Source organism: Emiliania huxleyi, assembly GCF_000372725.1.
Source record: "Emiliania huxleyi CCMP1516 unplaced genomic scaffold EMIHUscaffold_625, whole genome shotgun sequence".
In the NCBI taxonomy this organism is placed as follows: Eukaryota; Haptophyta; order Isochrysidales; family Noelaerhabdaceae; genus Emiliania; species Emiliania huxleyi.
Window position 1 is genome coordinate 14,334 of NW_005197311.1, and position 11,913 is coordinate 26,246.

Sequence of the window (11,913 nt, forward strand, 5' to 3'; positions counted from 1 at the left end):
CATGACACGGCTGGCTGGCCGCTCCCGCCGCCCCCGCCGCCCCCGTCCGCTCTCGGCGCGGCGAGGCCGAGCCGCGCAGCGAGACGCCGCAGCAGCGGAGGGGAGATGAGGGCGCGCGTACGCGACGAGGCGCCGCGCAGCGCCGCGAGATGGGCCAAACCCTCGGCGGAGCTTCCCACCAGCTGCAGACATACCAGCTCGAGCAGCTCGGTGGGCAGCGACGAGAGCTCCACGGGCGCGTCTAGCGGCTCGAGCGGCTCGTCAGACAGCGCTTCGGCACCTGGCTGCAGCGGCGGGGCTGCCTCCGCCGCGAGCCCCGCGAGGGGCCTGCTCGCCATCGCACTCGCCCAAGTGAGCCGGTGCACCTACCAGTCGTGTCCCCCCTCAGCGAGGCGTCCACGAAACGGACAGAGCGGCGTGCTGGCGCACGAGAGCGAGCTGCGACCCTTCGCCGAAGAGGCAGCGCATCTCGCTGCCGGCGGCGGGCACCGCAGCCACATCGAGGCCGCACGCGGCGGCGCGAGCGAACAGGTGCTCGTCCGCCGCCTCGTGCCCTGGCCAGTGGTGGCAGTGCGCGCTCCAGACCGCACCGCCCGGCGCGAGCAGGCTGCAGACGCTCTCCAGCAGCGCCGCGTGCGCTGCGACGTTCCAAAAGCAGTCTGCGAGCAGCAGCGCGTCGAACCGGCCGCCGCCCTCGCCGCCGCCCTCTCCGCCGCCCTCGCCGCCGTCCCTGCGGATCTGTCCCTCGCCGCTGTGCACCGTGAGGCTGAGGCCGAGCTCAGACAGAGCGGCATCGAGTGGCTCAGTGCTCTCGCCCCACGTGTGGCCCACGACGCGGCAGCGGGCTGCTGCGGCGGAGGAGAGGACGCTGACGTTGCGGCGCACGTTCTCTCGGATGGCCTGCACGAGCGCTGGATGGTCAAAATCCGAGATGACGACACAAGCGGAAGCGTCCACCTCGGGCTGTGCTAGCAGCGTCAGGGATGGTAGACCGGCGCCAGCACCGAGCTCGACGACCCGCTTTCCTGCGAGCTTGCGGCCGAGGAACCCAAATTCGATCAACTGCGACAGCCGCACGCTTCCATGCCACACCGACCCGGCGTGAAGCTCTCCGAGTGCGGCACAACGCGAGCCGGGTGCGACGCCGAGGAGAAGCTTGCCTGCACTCAGCGAGTACTCCTCCACCACGCCCTCCCAGCCCACCCAGCCGCTCATTTCTGTTTGTTAGTTTACGCCCCCCACAGCAAATCGGTTTTTGCCCTTAACTAGTGCCGTTTTCGTTGGACCAATTTTCGCTTAACTTGGTCGGTTTTCAGCACTATTTTCAGCCAACGCCCACAGCAAATCGGTGAAAACCTGCTCTGCGAGAGCGAGTTTTGTGGCTTATCCGGCTTCCGTCGGTCGTCCCGTGACTGATCGCGCCGCCGCGTTGCACATTGGACACATGCTCTCGCGCGTGGCGCTGACGGGGACTATTGTGCGCCTCGCCGAGGCGCACAATAGTCCTTAGTCTGACAACGGCCAGTTCTGTCATCCTGGTGCTCAAGGAAACGGAAGCGGCGAAAGCCGACGCCTTGGTAGGTTTTGGGCCCTGGGCCAGATTCGGGCTTGGAGTTGGCCGCGTCGAGTTTTGGATCTCGACGCGCCCTTAACCTAAACGCGCGTCGAGATTAGTGCGATTTTTGGCGATTTTTGATGGCCTATTTTTCGCTTGGCAGTGGTGGGAAATCGCACTATTTAAGGGCAAAAACCGATTTGCTGTGGGGGGCGTTAGGCTGCTTGCACTCAGGGTGAGTCTTCAGTAAGCGCGGGTTAGCGCGGGTTAGTGCTCACTAACCCGGCACGGGTCAGCACGGGTCAGAATGGGTTACCATAACCCGGCACTAACCCGGCACTAACCCGTGCGGCTGGGGGGCATACGTCAGCATGGGTCTGCGCCGGGTTAGGGGTGGGTTAGGGCCGGGTTAGTTAGTGCAGCGCACCCCGGGTTAGAGCTAGCTGGTTGGCGAGATGAAACGGCTGCGGCGGGCACCCGAGCCGACCTCCGCGATGGAGCCTTGGCTGCAGAAGGCCGTGGATGCCAAGCTGCTCATTGAGAAGAACACCCGCGTGCGCAGTTCGGACGGGTCCAAGGCGGTCGCTCGTGCTGGAAGTGGACCGTGTACGTCGACTAGAGCACGTCCCTCCTCACTGCTCCGTGCGCGCCTGACGCCCAGTCGACACACCTCCCGGTGCGCCCATGGCCTCCACTGCCATGGCAGTGCGGGCTGCAGGGGGCCCGGCCCTAGGCCCGGCCCTCAACGTGTGCCAGTGATGGCCCTAGGGAGGAGGAGTGCGCTGAGGGCGGTACATTATAGATCCTGTGGCATGAGATTGTCCCGCTCGCCATGCGCCCGCGGCTGTGTGGTGTGGCGAGTGAGTGAACGCACGAGACTCGAGAGAGGGGTGGAACGAGCCGTAACCCAATCCCAAGCCTAACCCAGACTAACCCGAGACTAACCCGGCGCTAACCCGGCGCTAACCCGCGCTGCTCAAGGGGGCATACGTTAGGATGGGTTAGTGCCGGGTTAGCGTCGGGTTATGGTAACCCGTTCTAACCCGTGCTGACCCGTGCTGGGTTAGTGTGGCTTAACCCGGTGGAACCCACGGCTAACCCGCGCTTACTGACAGACTCACCTCAGGCTGCTTGCACTCGCCTGCATTGCCTGCAACTCGCCGTCGACAGCGCGAACCTCATCAGCGAGCAACTGCTCGAAACGCTTGCGCGAGACGCCGCTTCGGATGCGCTGTTTGAGCAACCCGTAGTCAATGTGTCGTCGTGGCGTGCGGTGCTTCTCGAGCACCTCCTTGAATTTCATGGAATATGAGGTCGAACGGGTTGCTCTCCTCAACTCCGACGGACTCGGATGTCGAGCGCATATTCTGGGACAATAAAAAACGATTTGCCGTATTGTTCATACCCGGGTACGGGCGCTGCGAGACTGGGCGAGAAGAAAAAAAACGGGGAGGCAGACGCCCGAAGGCAACCTGATGGTGGCGAACATGGCTCATGGGAGAGCGCTCGCGCACGGACGCACCACAATACCACACTCCCTGTGAGGTACAGTGGGTTGCGGGCATTAAGAAAACAGGATCGGGCACGCCGCCGTTTCTAATCCTTTCCACAGCCCTCATCCACCCCACGCCGTGGTTTCTTAGCTCCGGCCGGCACTCAAGCCAGAGCCGGCCCGACCGAAGGAAGGAGTTTTACTCGAGTAGGTGAGAGGTAAGCTGCGGTCCGCGAGGGCGATGCCAGAGTCTGCCGCCGAGTCGGCTCTCTGGATGACGGGAAGACGCACACACGCCTCCATCCACTCCACTCAGTCTCAGAACACCGCAGACTTGAAAAGTGACAAGTGCGCGCGCCGCAGGCGAAGAGAAATTTTGAGCTGCAGCTGGGGCTCCCGTTCACACTCGTATCTGGCCTTTTCTCGGGGCCGCGCCTGCGGCGCGCCGTGGTTTCTTAGATTTTCGCGGAAATCGCTTGGTAGGGTTTCTTAATGCCACGTTTTCTTGATGCCCGCAACCCACTGTAGTGTGCGTCTTTAGCGCGAATTCAGCACATATTTAGCACATATTTAGCACATATTTATTTAGTGTGTTTTATCTCCAATTTAGCGCCACGTTTAGTTCACTTTAGGTGCGGGCAGCTGCAGTACATTTAGTGTGGGTCCCGCATCTTTAGTGCGGGCACGCATCTTTAGCACGGCTTCCCGGCCACACCACAGCTAGCCAGGGCCGCGTGCTTTGCTCCTTGGCTGCCAAGAATGCACCACAAGAGATGCCTGGCCCCTGCCCTCATGACGCAAACAAAGGCAGGCTCCCAGTGAGGCTAGATATGCCCCCCTCCCCCCCCCGGGGGGCAGCCCTCCAGAGCAAGATCTCCCGACTGAGCACAGGCACAGCACCGATTCCCGAGAGGAGGACCAGCACAGTTGAATGCGCCACCGCAAGCACCACCTACCTCCGACCGCACAACCCATGCTGTGTGCCCGTGACCACCAGCTGTAATATAGAGTAGAGATGAGGGTCGGTCTTGGAATTTCAAAACCAATGTTGAACCAAAGGATGAAGGATCCAGACCACGATGACAGAAACGGCCAAATGGCAATGATCCATGTAGTCACCGCAAGCAGCTTTACATACGCGTGTACTCGTAGCATGTTGGATCCAGCCCCAGCCATGCACCTCCTCCTAAGTGCAATGGCAAATACAATATGCTCAATAGCTCGATGCCGGAGAAGCAGCCCGGAAAGCACCTTGGAGGCTGATATTCAGCTGAAGAACCTTCGTTCGGTTGGGGATGGGACGGGGAACTTTTGCGAGTGGGCAGGGAACTGCAGAGGGGGAGAGGGGGAGGCAGGGAGGCCCAGCGAGGGGCTGCGGCTGGATCCTACTGCGCGGCTGGACTAAAGACGCACTAAACCTCGCTAAATCTGGATGTAAAGTCGCAGTGAACTCGCGCTAAATTTGCGCTAAAGTTGTGCTAAATTCGCGCTAAATTCGCGCTAAATTCGCGCTAAAGTGCACTAAAAGATGCAGTAGATAAACACCTCACACCGCACTAAATTAAGACCCAAGCGCCCTTCCATACACAGAAGCAGGCACAGACGCCCGCGGGGATTTGGCAGGCGGCGAGGAGGGGGAGGGGGAGCGCGGCGGTGCGTGCTCGTGGCTCCCGCTGGTGCCAGAAGGGCCAGGAGCGCCCATCCGCCCAATGCGGTATGCGCTCAGCCTATATGTCCACCACCTTGGGAGAGGGGGGTGCGGGGGTCCACCTCCCTTGGGTGCGGGCTTGCGGTGGTCCTGCTTCCGCTTGCCCGACCTCGGCGGGTTGCGGCCGGGGTTCTTCATGGTGAATCTAGGTGAACCTGTCCGGCATTGCCGCGCGCCGGGGCTTCGTTCCCGACCCTGGTCCCCCCACCCCTCGGGCTCGGCGACTGCCTCGTTGGGCTGGGGGTTGCTGCACCATCCTGTTGGCTGTTGGTGCTGCGGGTGTGCCTGCGGTGCTGCGACATCACAGCAGAAGCACGGCTTTGGTTTTGCAGCGCTGCTTTTTTTCTTTTTTACGACCCCGCCGGGAAGAGTGGAACGGCAAGCGAGTCCTCGTGGAACCAGCCGGTGGCGGCCACGCGCGGCCGCGTGCTCGTCACCTCTCTGACGAGGTGCGGCAGGCTGACCGAGTCGAACAGCACGAGCGTCCCCGCGGCCGGCAGCACGTCGACGTGGTGCAGCTCCCCAAACTCTGTGAACTCTGCCGGCGTGCCTGTCGCGAAGCGCGGGTCGAGTCGCGACGTCGAGATCTGCTCGAAGCGGCTGCCGTACTCGGCCGCGAGGAAGGCGCCAAAGTCGACCGGCTGGCGAGGCACCTCGAAGGCGGCGGCGCTCAGCGCCTCTCGCCGCCCGCCGCCTCCGCCTCCGCCTGCGCGGCAGTAGAGGGTCGAGAGCCCTCCCTCCCTCGTCTCGAGAAAGACGGGCCTGCTCGCGTCGAGCCAGCCGACTTGCAGGTTGCCCGCGTCGGAGCCGACCGCCTGCGAGCTCGGCTGCGGGCGCGGGAAGGTGCGGAGCGCGCCCCCCTCGGCCGCCTCCCACTGCTCGTTGAGGTAGACGAGCCACGTGACCGAGCGGCGGCTCGGCCGCAGCCAGCCCTTGGTCCCCTTGGTCTCCTCGTGGTGCTCATCCAGGTGGCGCCCGAGCTTGGCGCCGGCCTCGTACCTGCGACGGGTCATTGCCAATGTGCTCTACAACACTTCGTAATTGATAACCGCCCAGTGAGAGCGGTGAGGGCGGCGGCTGCGAGGCAATGGCGAGGGCTGCAGAGGCTGTTACGAGGGAGCAAGCAAGCGCGCCAATTGTAAGTCATCTCGTGCCTCCGCTCGCCCTCGGACGCCAGCGTGGGCCGCCCCAGCCCCTCCGCCAGCTCCTCCCGCAGGGAGCGCATCCGCGCTGCGAACTGGAGCCGAGCGGCCTGGTCGCCCGTCGCCGAGCTCCAACCGTCGCCTCGAAAGGTCTGGCGGTCGCGCCGGTCGAAGCCCTGCTGGCTCCGCCCGACCGCCGTGTTGGTCAGGCCGTCGGGCGAGAACAGACCCGCCTCGAAGAGCGACATGGCGTCCTCGCGCAGCGAGCGCACGAGCGGCGGCGGCAGAAAGCCCGGCTCAACGTGGATCTGGCCTCGCTCGATGGCGGCGGTGGCGCCGGCTGGCAGCAGAGGCGTTGTGACGGCGGCGAGACCAGCGGCGGCGACGGGCACGGCGAGGACGGCCATATATCTGTGTGCTGCTACCGCTCGAAGCGCGTTTGCCCAGGTTGGCTTCTTGAAAAAGAATTCAAAATTAATAACGACGCGCAGCGGAGCTGGGAATAGGACCGCCGCAAGCGGCGTGGCGTGGAGCGGTTGAGCATCCCTCCGGGGGCCCCTCTGCGCCGGGGAGGCGTTGTTGGAGGCTAGGACGCAAGCCCGTCCGTCGCCCTTTTCAAACTCGGGGCCCACTCCGCTACGCTCCGACCCGAATTTGGAGGGCCTAAAAGTTTAAGGTGTTGCTGCGCAAAAGGGGTCGGACACAGGGCGCAGCTCATGCTAAGAGCTAGAAGAGGAGATAGAGAGAACAACCACCCTGTCCCGTTATTGCGTACACCAACACCCACAAAAGCTCTCTCTTCTCCTGTCCTCACTCAGAGGGGGGTCACAACTACCGAGTCTCTCGACTAGCTGCCACGTTGCCGAGCGAGAGCGGATCTTCTCCTGCTCCGCAAGGAGGGTGGCCAAGGCTAAAGTCTTGCCGGAGCCGCCGGGCGTGTTGACGACTTGGAGAAGGTCGCCCTTGTACTTGTACTTGTAGAGATGCTCGAGGGGGGTGCTTGAGCAGGCGCACATCGCTTCCAGGGAGGGGGGCGTGCTTCTGCTCACGCTCCACCCCCCCCCTAGCATGTGGTGAAGCCTCTGGGGGGGGTCGGACCCCCCCCCTAGCATGTGGTGGGCACCCCCCAGCAGTTCGTGGGCTAGGAATAGCCGCCAGAGAGCCGATTTTGCCCCCAAAGTTGTGAAATCGTGGCTGAAAGTCCAATATCTTGGAGAATCTGACCAGTCTCAAGGCTCATGTAGCTCCAAAGGATGATTTTCCTCTCAAAAATACTGCGAAATGAGGCGTAAAATCAAGGGCCCGGAGGGTCTGACCACGAGTCTCTGGGGGGTCCTCGGCCACGACCCCCCCCCCCCCAGCATGTGGTGAAGGTGCTGGGGGGGTCGGGACCCCCCCCCTAGCATGTGGTGAAGCCTCTGGGGGGGGTGGGACCCCCCCCTTAGCATGTGGTGGGCACCCCCCAGCAGTTCGTGGGCTAGGAATAGCCGCCAGAGAGCGGTTTTTGCCCCCAAAGTTGTGAAATCGTGGCTGAAAGTCCAATATCTTGGAGAATCTGACCAGTCTCAAGGCTCATGTAGCTCCAAGGATGATTTCCCCCTCGAAAATGCTGCTAAATGAGGCGTAAAATCAAGGGCCCGGAGGGTCTGACCACGAGTCTCTGGGGGGGTCCTCGGCCACGACCCCCCCCCTAGCATGTGGTGAAGGTGCTGGGGGGGGCGGGACCCCCCCCCTAGCATGTGGTGAAGCCTCTGGGGGGGGTCGGACCCCCCCCCAGCATGTGGTGTGAGCAGAAGCACGCCCCCCTCCCTGGAAGCGATGTGCGCCTGCTCCTTTGTGGGGCGGTGCGCAGCCAGGCCAGCAGTGGAGGGGACAGGGGAAGGCGCACTCTCACTCTCCTCGGTTGCAGAGCTCGTCGGAGGCTGCGTCACGACGGGAGGGTCGCGACAGCAGTCCTCGGGCGAGCCGACGCGCATGTCCAACCAGCGCTGGGACTCGTTGTGACGGCAGACACCGGCTGCCTCTCACACCGCTTCTGCAGCGTCCTTCTTTGCCCGCTGCGCGGGAGGCGGCCGCGGGCACGCTGGGCTCGATCAGCTTTCCCTCAGTTGCTCCGAAAGCACGGATTTGGCGGACGTTCTTGGCTTCAATTTTACGAATGTCTGGCACCAGCTGAAGGCTTGCGTCCGTCCACGGCTCAGATCACATGGTACGGTATTCGGATTTTGCTATTTGTTCGTGTGGGGGTATATTGCAGATTTGTCAATGGTACCGCGTCTGCGACGCGGGCGCCTTGCGTGCAGTCTGCAGAGCCCTTAGCCACCCTTTATATCTTGCGCGGTCAACATCGGAGCGCTCGGTTTAGATTCGGGAAGACGAAAGGGGAGGCAAGTGGGGGACAGCGCCGACACCGCTCTGATTCGACTTTTAACTTCAATCAAACAAAGAGACGACAGTCAGTGGCACGCGCCGCGGCCGCGGCGCGCGCGTACCACTATCATAAACGGGCGGATCCGTCAGTCAGTCAGTTACTCGCGTAGTCGTGTTCACGCCGGCATCGTGCCCCCCAACCTGGGCAACCATTCGCGGCGACGAGTAGTGCGCGTCGGGCTGGTGCTCGACACCGAGTTAGGTCGCGGACTCATACGGACGACTCGCCGACTTGCGTTCAGTGTAGCTCTTTGTGTTGCGATGCTTCCTGGCGAGAGAGTGCTGGGCTTTCCGGCCCACACTCGGCTCTTGAGGCATTTATCGGCATCTTAATATGCCGTAGGGACACACAGCAAGGAGTAGTGTCTACGCGCGCACACGCCCGAGTGCCAATTTGGCTACGGGTTAGGGTTGCGTTGTCCTAACGCCTCCGTCCGTCCTGGACGGGCGTTGGCGCGTGCATATCCCACCGCTAGCTAGCGACACTACTGCTAATGCTGGCCTCGTCCCCTCAAGTCGAGCAGCTTGGCCTTGCCATACGGTTCGACTGCTCAGACATTGGAGGAGATAAGGGGATGGTGGTGGGTAGAAGAATGCGGAACGAGCAGCCAAAAGCAGTCGCGCGAGTCAGAGTCGGGCACGAGACGTCGAGCATTGAAACCATCCGTAAAGGTTTCGTGCGACCGTCCCCAGTACAGGATTCCCCTGTACAGGGTGTGAACATCGTGCACTCGATGGTTTTCCCCGGCCCATGCCGGGTACTCTCCAGTCGAATCTGACGTTTGGCTACACTAGTAGAGCCGTGGGCTCATTTCACGTAGCTCTTTGTGTTGCGATGCTTCCTGGCGAGAGAGTGCTGGGCTTTCCGGCCCACACTCGGCTCTTGAGGCATTTATCGGCATCTTAATATGCCGTAGGGACACACAGCAAGGAGTAGTGTCTACGCGCGCACACGCCCGAGTGCCAATTTGGCTACGGGTTAGGGTTGCGTTGTCCTAACGCCTCCGTCCGTCCTGGACGGGCGTTGGCGCGTGCATATCCCTTCCGGTGCTTGCGTGACGCCCAGCGACTACCGCGCTCCGGCATCCTTGCATGTCCCTACTGGGTGGGTGGGTCGTGGCCCGCGCGCCATCGCGCGGGATTATTGCGCCTCTCGCTCCCTCGAGCGGGCGCCCCCCCTTTTCCCATTACGGGCCCGTCGCGCTCCGCGCACCAGGACAGGCCCATATTCCACGCCCCTCGGCGTTACGCCATCTCATGGCCTTACTGGTAGTACCTAGCTCTCCCTCGAGCTACACTACCTCGTGCTCCGCACGACCTCGCGCTCCGCACGAGTCACCACACCACGCCCGCCTCTCCGGACGGCACATGCCCTTGCGGGTGTGGAGTGCATATACCGTGCACTGTCCGCCCTTCCCGCGTCGTGCCGCCAGTGGCCCGTGTCGCGGTATGAAGGGAGATGGACCAGAGGTGGGCGCTCCGGCCGTCCCTCCTGGCCAGCGCCACCATAGCGCTGGCACCCAGCCGTCGGCCCCCGAGGGCGTCGGGCGACGACTAGCCTCTCCGGGCTCGCTGTCTGTCGCCCACCCTTCCGCGCCGAAGCCCGTACTCGTGTGACGAGACCGTGCGACGCCGGCTCCATGCCAGCGCCGCAATGGAGTTGGGCGCTCCGGCCGTCCCTCCAGGCCAGCCTCACCGCTGGGCCCCGGCCGTCGGCCCCTCGTGCGGGCGTCGGGCTACAGCTAACCTCCCCGGGCTCGCTGTCTGTCGCCCACCCTTCCGCGCCGAAGCACGTACTCGTGTAGCGAGACCTTGCGACGCCGGCTTCAAGCCCACAGCGCCGCACTGGGAGTTAGGCGCTCCGCGCCATCCCTCCCGCCAGCGATCCGTTACGCTGGCCACCGTCTGCTTTCCGAAAGAGGCAGCGTTGCTGCTTTCCGAAAGAGGCAGCGGTGCTGGCTTTCCGAAAGAGGCAGCGGTGCTGCTTTCCGAAAGAGGCCCCATCGAGGTAGGCGCCATGCCATACCTCCGGTCCTAGTGTGACGCCATCTGGCTTTCCGAAAGAGGCAGCGGTGCTGCTTTCCGAAAGAGGCCCCATCGAGGTAGGCGCCATGCCATACCTCCGGTCCTAGTGTGACGCCATCTGGCTTTCCGAAAGAGGCAGCGGTGCTGCTTTCCGAAAGAGGCCCCATCGAGGTAGGCGCCATGCCATACCTCCGGTCCTAGTGTGCCGCCATCTGAGGATCCTCGAGATCGCCCGAGATCGCCCGAGATCGCGGTGGCGCTGCCCTCGCGCCCCACGCCTCGCCAAAGCCTCGACGGCGTGATGATCGACATCAGCTCACGCAGACCACGTCGAGTCCATGTCCGACATCTCGCCCGAGATCGCCCGAGATCGCCCGAGATCGCGATCTCGCCTCGAGATGAAGGGAGAGTAGGTGGCGGCGGCGCTGCCAGTGCGCCCCACGCCTCGCCAGAGCCTCGACGGCGTGATGATCGACATCAGCTCACGCAGACCCCATCGAGTCCATGTCCGACATCTCGCCCGAGATCGCCCGAGATCGCCCGAGATCGCGATCTCGCCTCGAGATGAAGGAGAGTAGGCGGCGGCGGCGCTGCCCTCGCGCCCCACGCCTCGCCAAAACCTCGCCGGCGTGATGATCGACATCAGCTCACGCAGGCCCCATCGAGTCCATGTCCGACATCTCGCCCGAGATCGCCCGAGATCGCCCGAGATCGCGATCTCGCCTCGAGATGAAGGAGAGTAGGCGGCGGCGGCGCTGCCAGTGCGCCCCACGCCTCGCCAAAACCTCGCCGGCGTGATGATCGACATCAGCTCACGCAGGCCCCATCGAGTCCATGTCCGACCTCTCGCTCCAGATCGTCCGAGATCGCCGAGATCGCGATCTCGTCTCGAGATGAAGGATGATTGGGCGGCGGCGGCGCTGCCAGTGCGCCCCACGCCTCGCCAGAGTCTCGACGGCGTGATGATTGACATCAGATCACGCAGACCACGTCGAGTCCATGTCCGTCAACTCGCTCGAGATCGCCCGAGATCGCCCGAGATCGCGATTTCGTGGCATGCCGCGTATGCGCTTTCAGGCGGAAGAAAGTGCCCCACCAGTGGAGGACATTCAAAACCCAGCACGCATCCCCCCCAGCCGAGTTCATGGCTGGGGCGAAAGGAGCTTCAGGTTGCCCAACCAACCGGCGCAAGCGCCTCCCCCTGGCCCGAGGCGTGTTGCGGCACGTTGCCCGAGATCGCGATCTCGCCCAGAGATGAAGGAGAGTAGGTGGCGGCGGCACTGCCCTCGCGCCCCACGCCTCGCCAAAACCTCGACGGCGTGATGATCGACATCAGCTCACGCAGACCCCATCGAGTCCATGTCCGACATCTCGCCCGAGATCGCCCGAGATCGCCCGAGATGGTGGTGGGTAGAAGAATGCGGAACGAGCAGCCAAAAGCAGTCGCGCGAGTCAGAGTCGGGCACGAGACGTCGAGCATTGAAACCATCCGTAAAGGTTTCGTGCGACCGTCCCCAGTACAGGATTCCCCTGTACAGGGTGTGAACATCGTGCACTCGAT

The 11,913-nt window shown here is 63.2% G+C and overlaps 2 protein-coding genes across 2 annotated transcripts in view; both read right to left on the reverse strand.

Annotated features, from left to right (window-relative positions):
• Nucleotides 1-1,215, reverse strand: part of EMIHUDRAFT_248030 (hypothetical protein) — a gene marked incomplete at both ends in the record, with an annotated part of 2,082 nt that extends 867 nt beyond the window's left edge. The window contains 3 exons of the mRNA XM_005763609.1: nucleotides 195-327; nucleotides 401-618; nucleotides 760-1,215. Coding sequence (XP_005763666.1) covers nucleotides 195-327; nucleotides 401-618; nucleotides 760-1,215 — 807 coding nt within the window. The remainder of the gene's footprint in view (nucleotides 1-194; nucleotides 328-400; nucleotides 619-759) is intronic.
• A 3,880-nt stretch (nucleotides 1,216-5,095) lies between these two features.
• Nucleotides 5,096-6,327, reverse strand: EMIHUDRAFT_446124 (hypothetical protein). Its single transcript, XM_005763610.1, has 2 exons — nucleotides 5,889-6,327; nucleotides 5,096-5,754 (listed from the first exon to the last, which is right to left on the reverse strand). The coding sequence occupies exons 1-2, from the start codon at nucleotides 6,302-6,304 to the stop codon at nucleotides 5,106-5,108; spliced, it is 1,065 nt and encodes a 354-aa protein (XP_005763667.1). The 5' UTR covers nucleotides 6,305-6,327; the 3' UTR covers nucleotides 5,096-5,105.
• Between the last annotated feature and the right edge of the window lie 5,586 nt (nucleotides 6,328-11,913).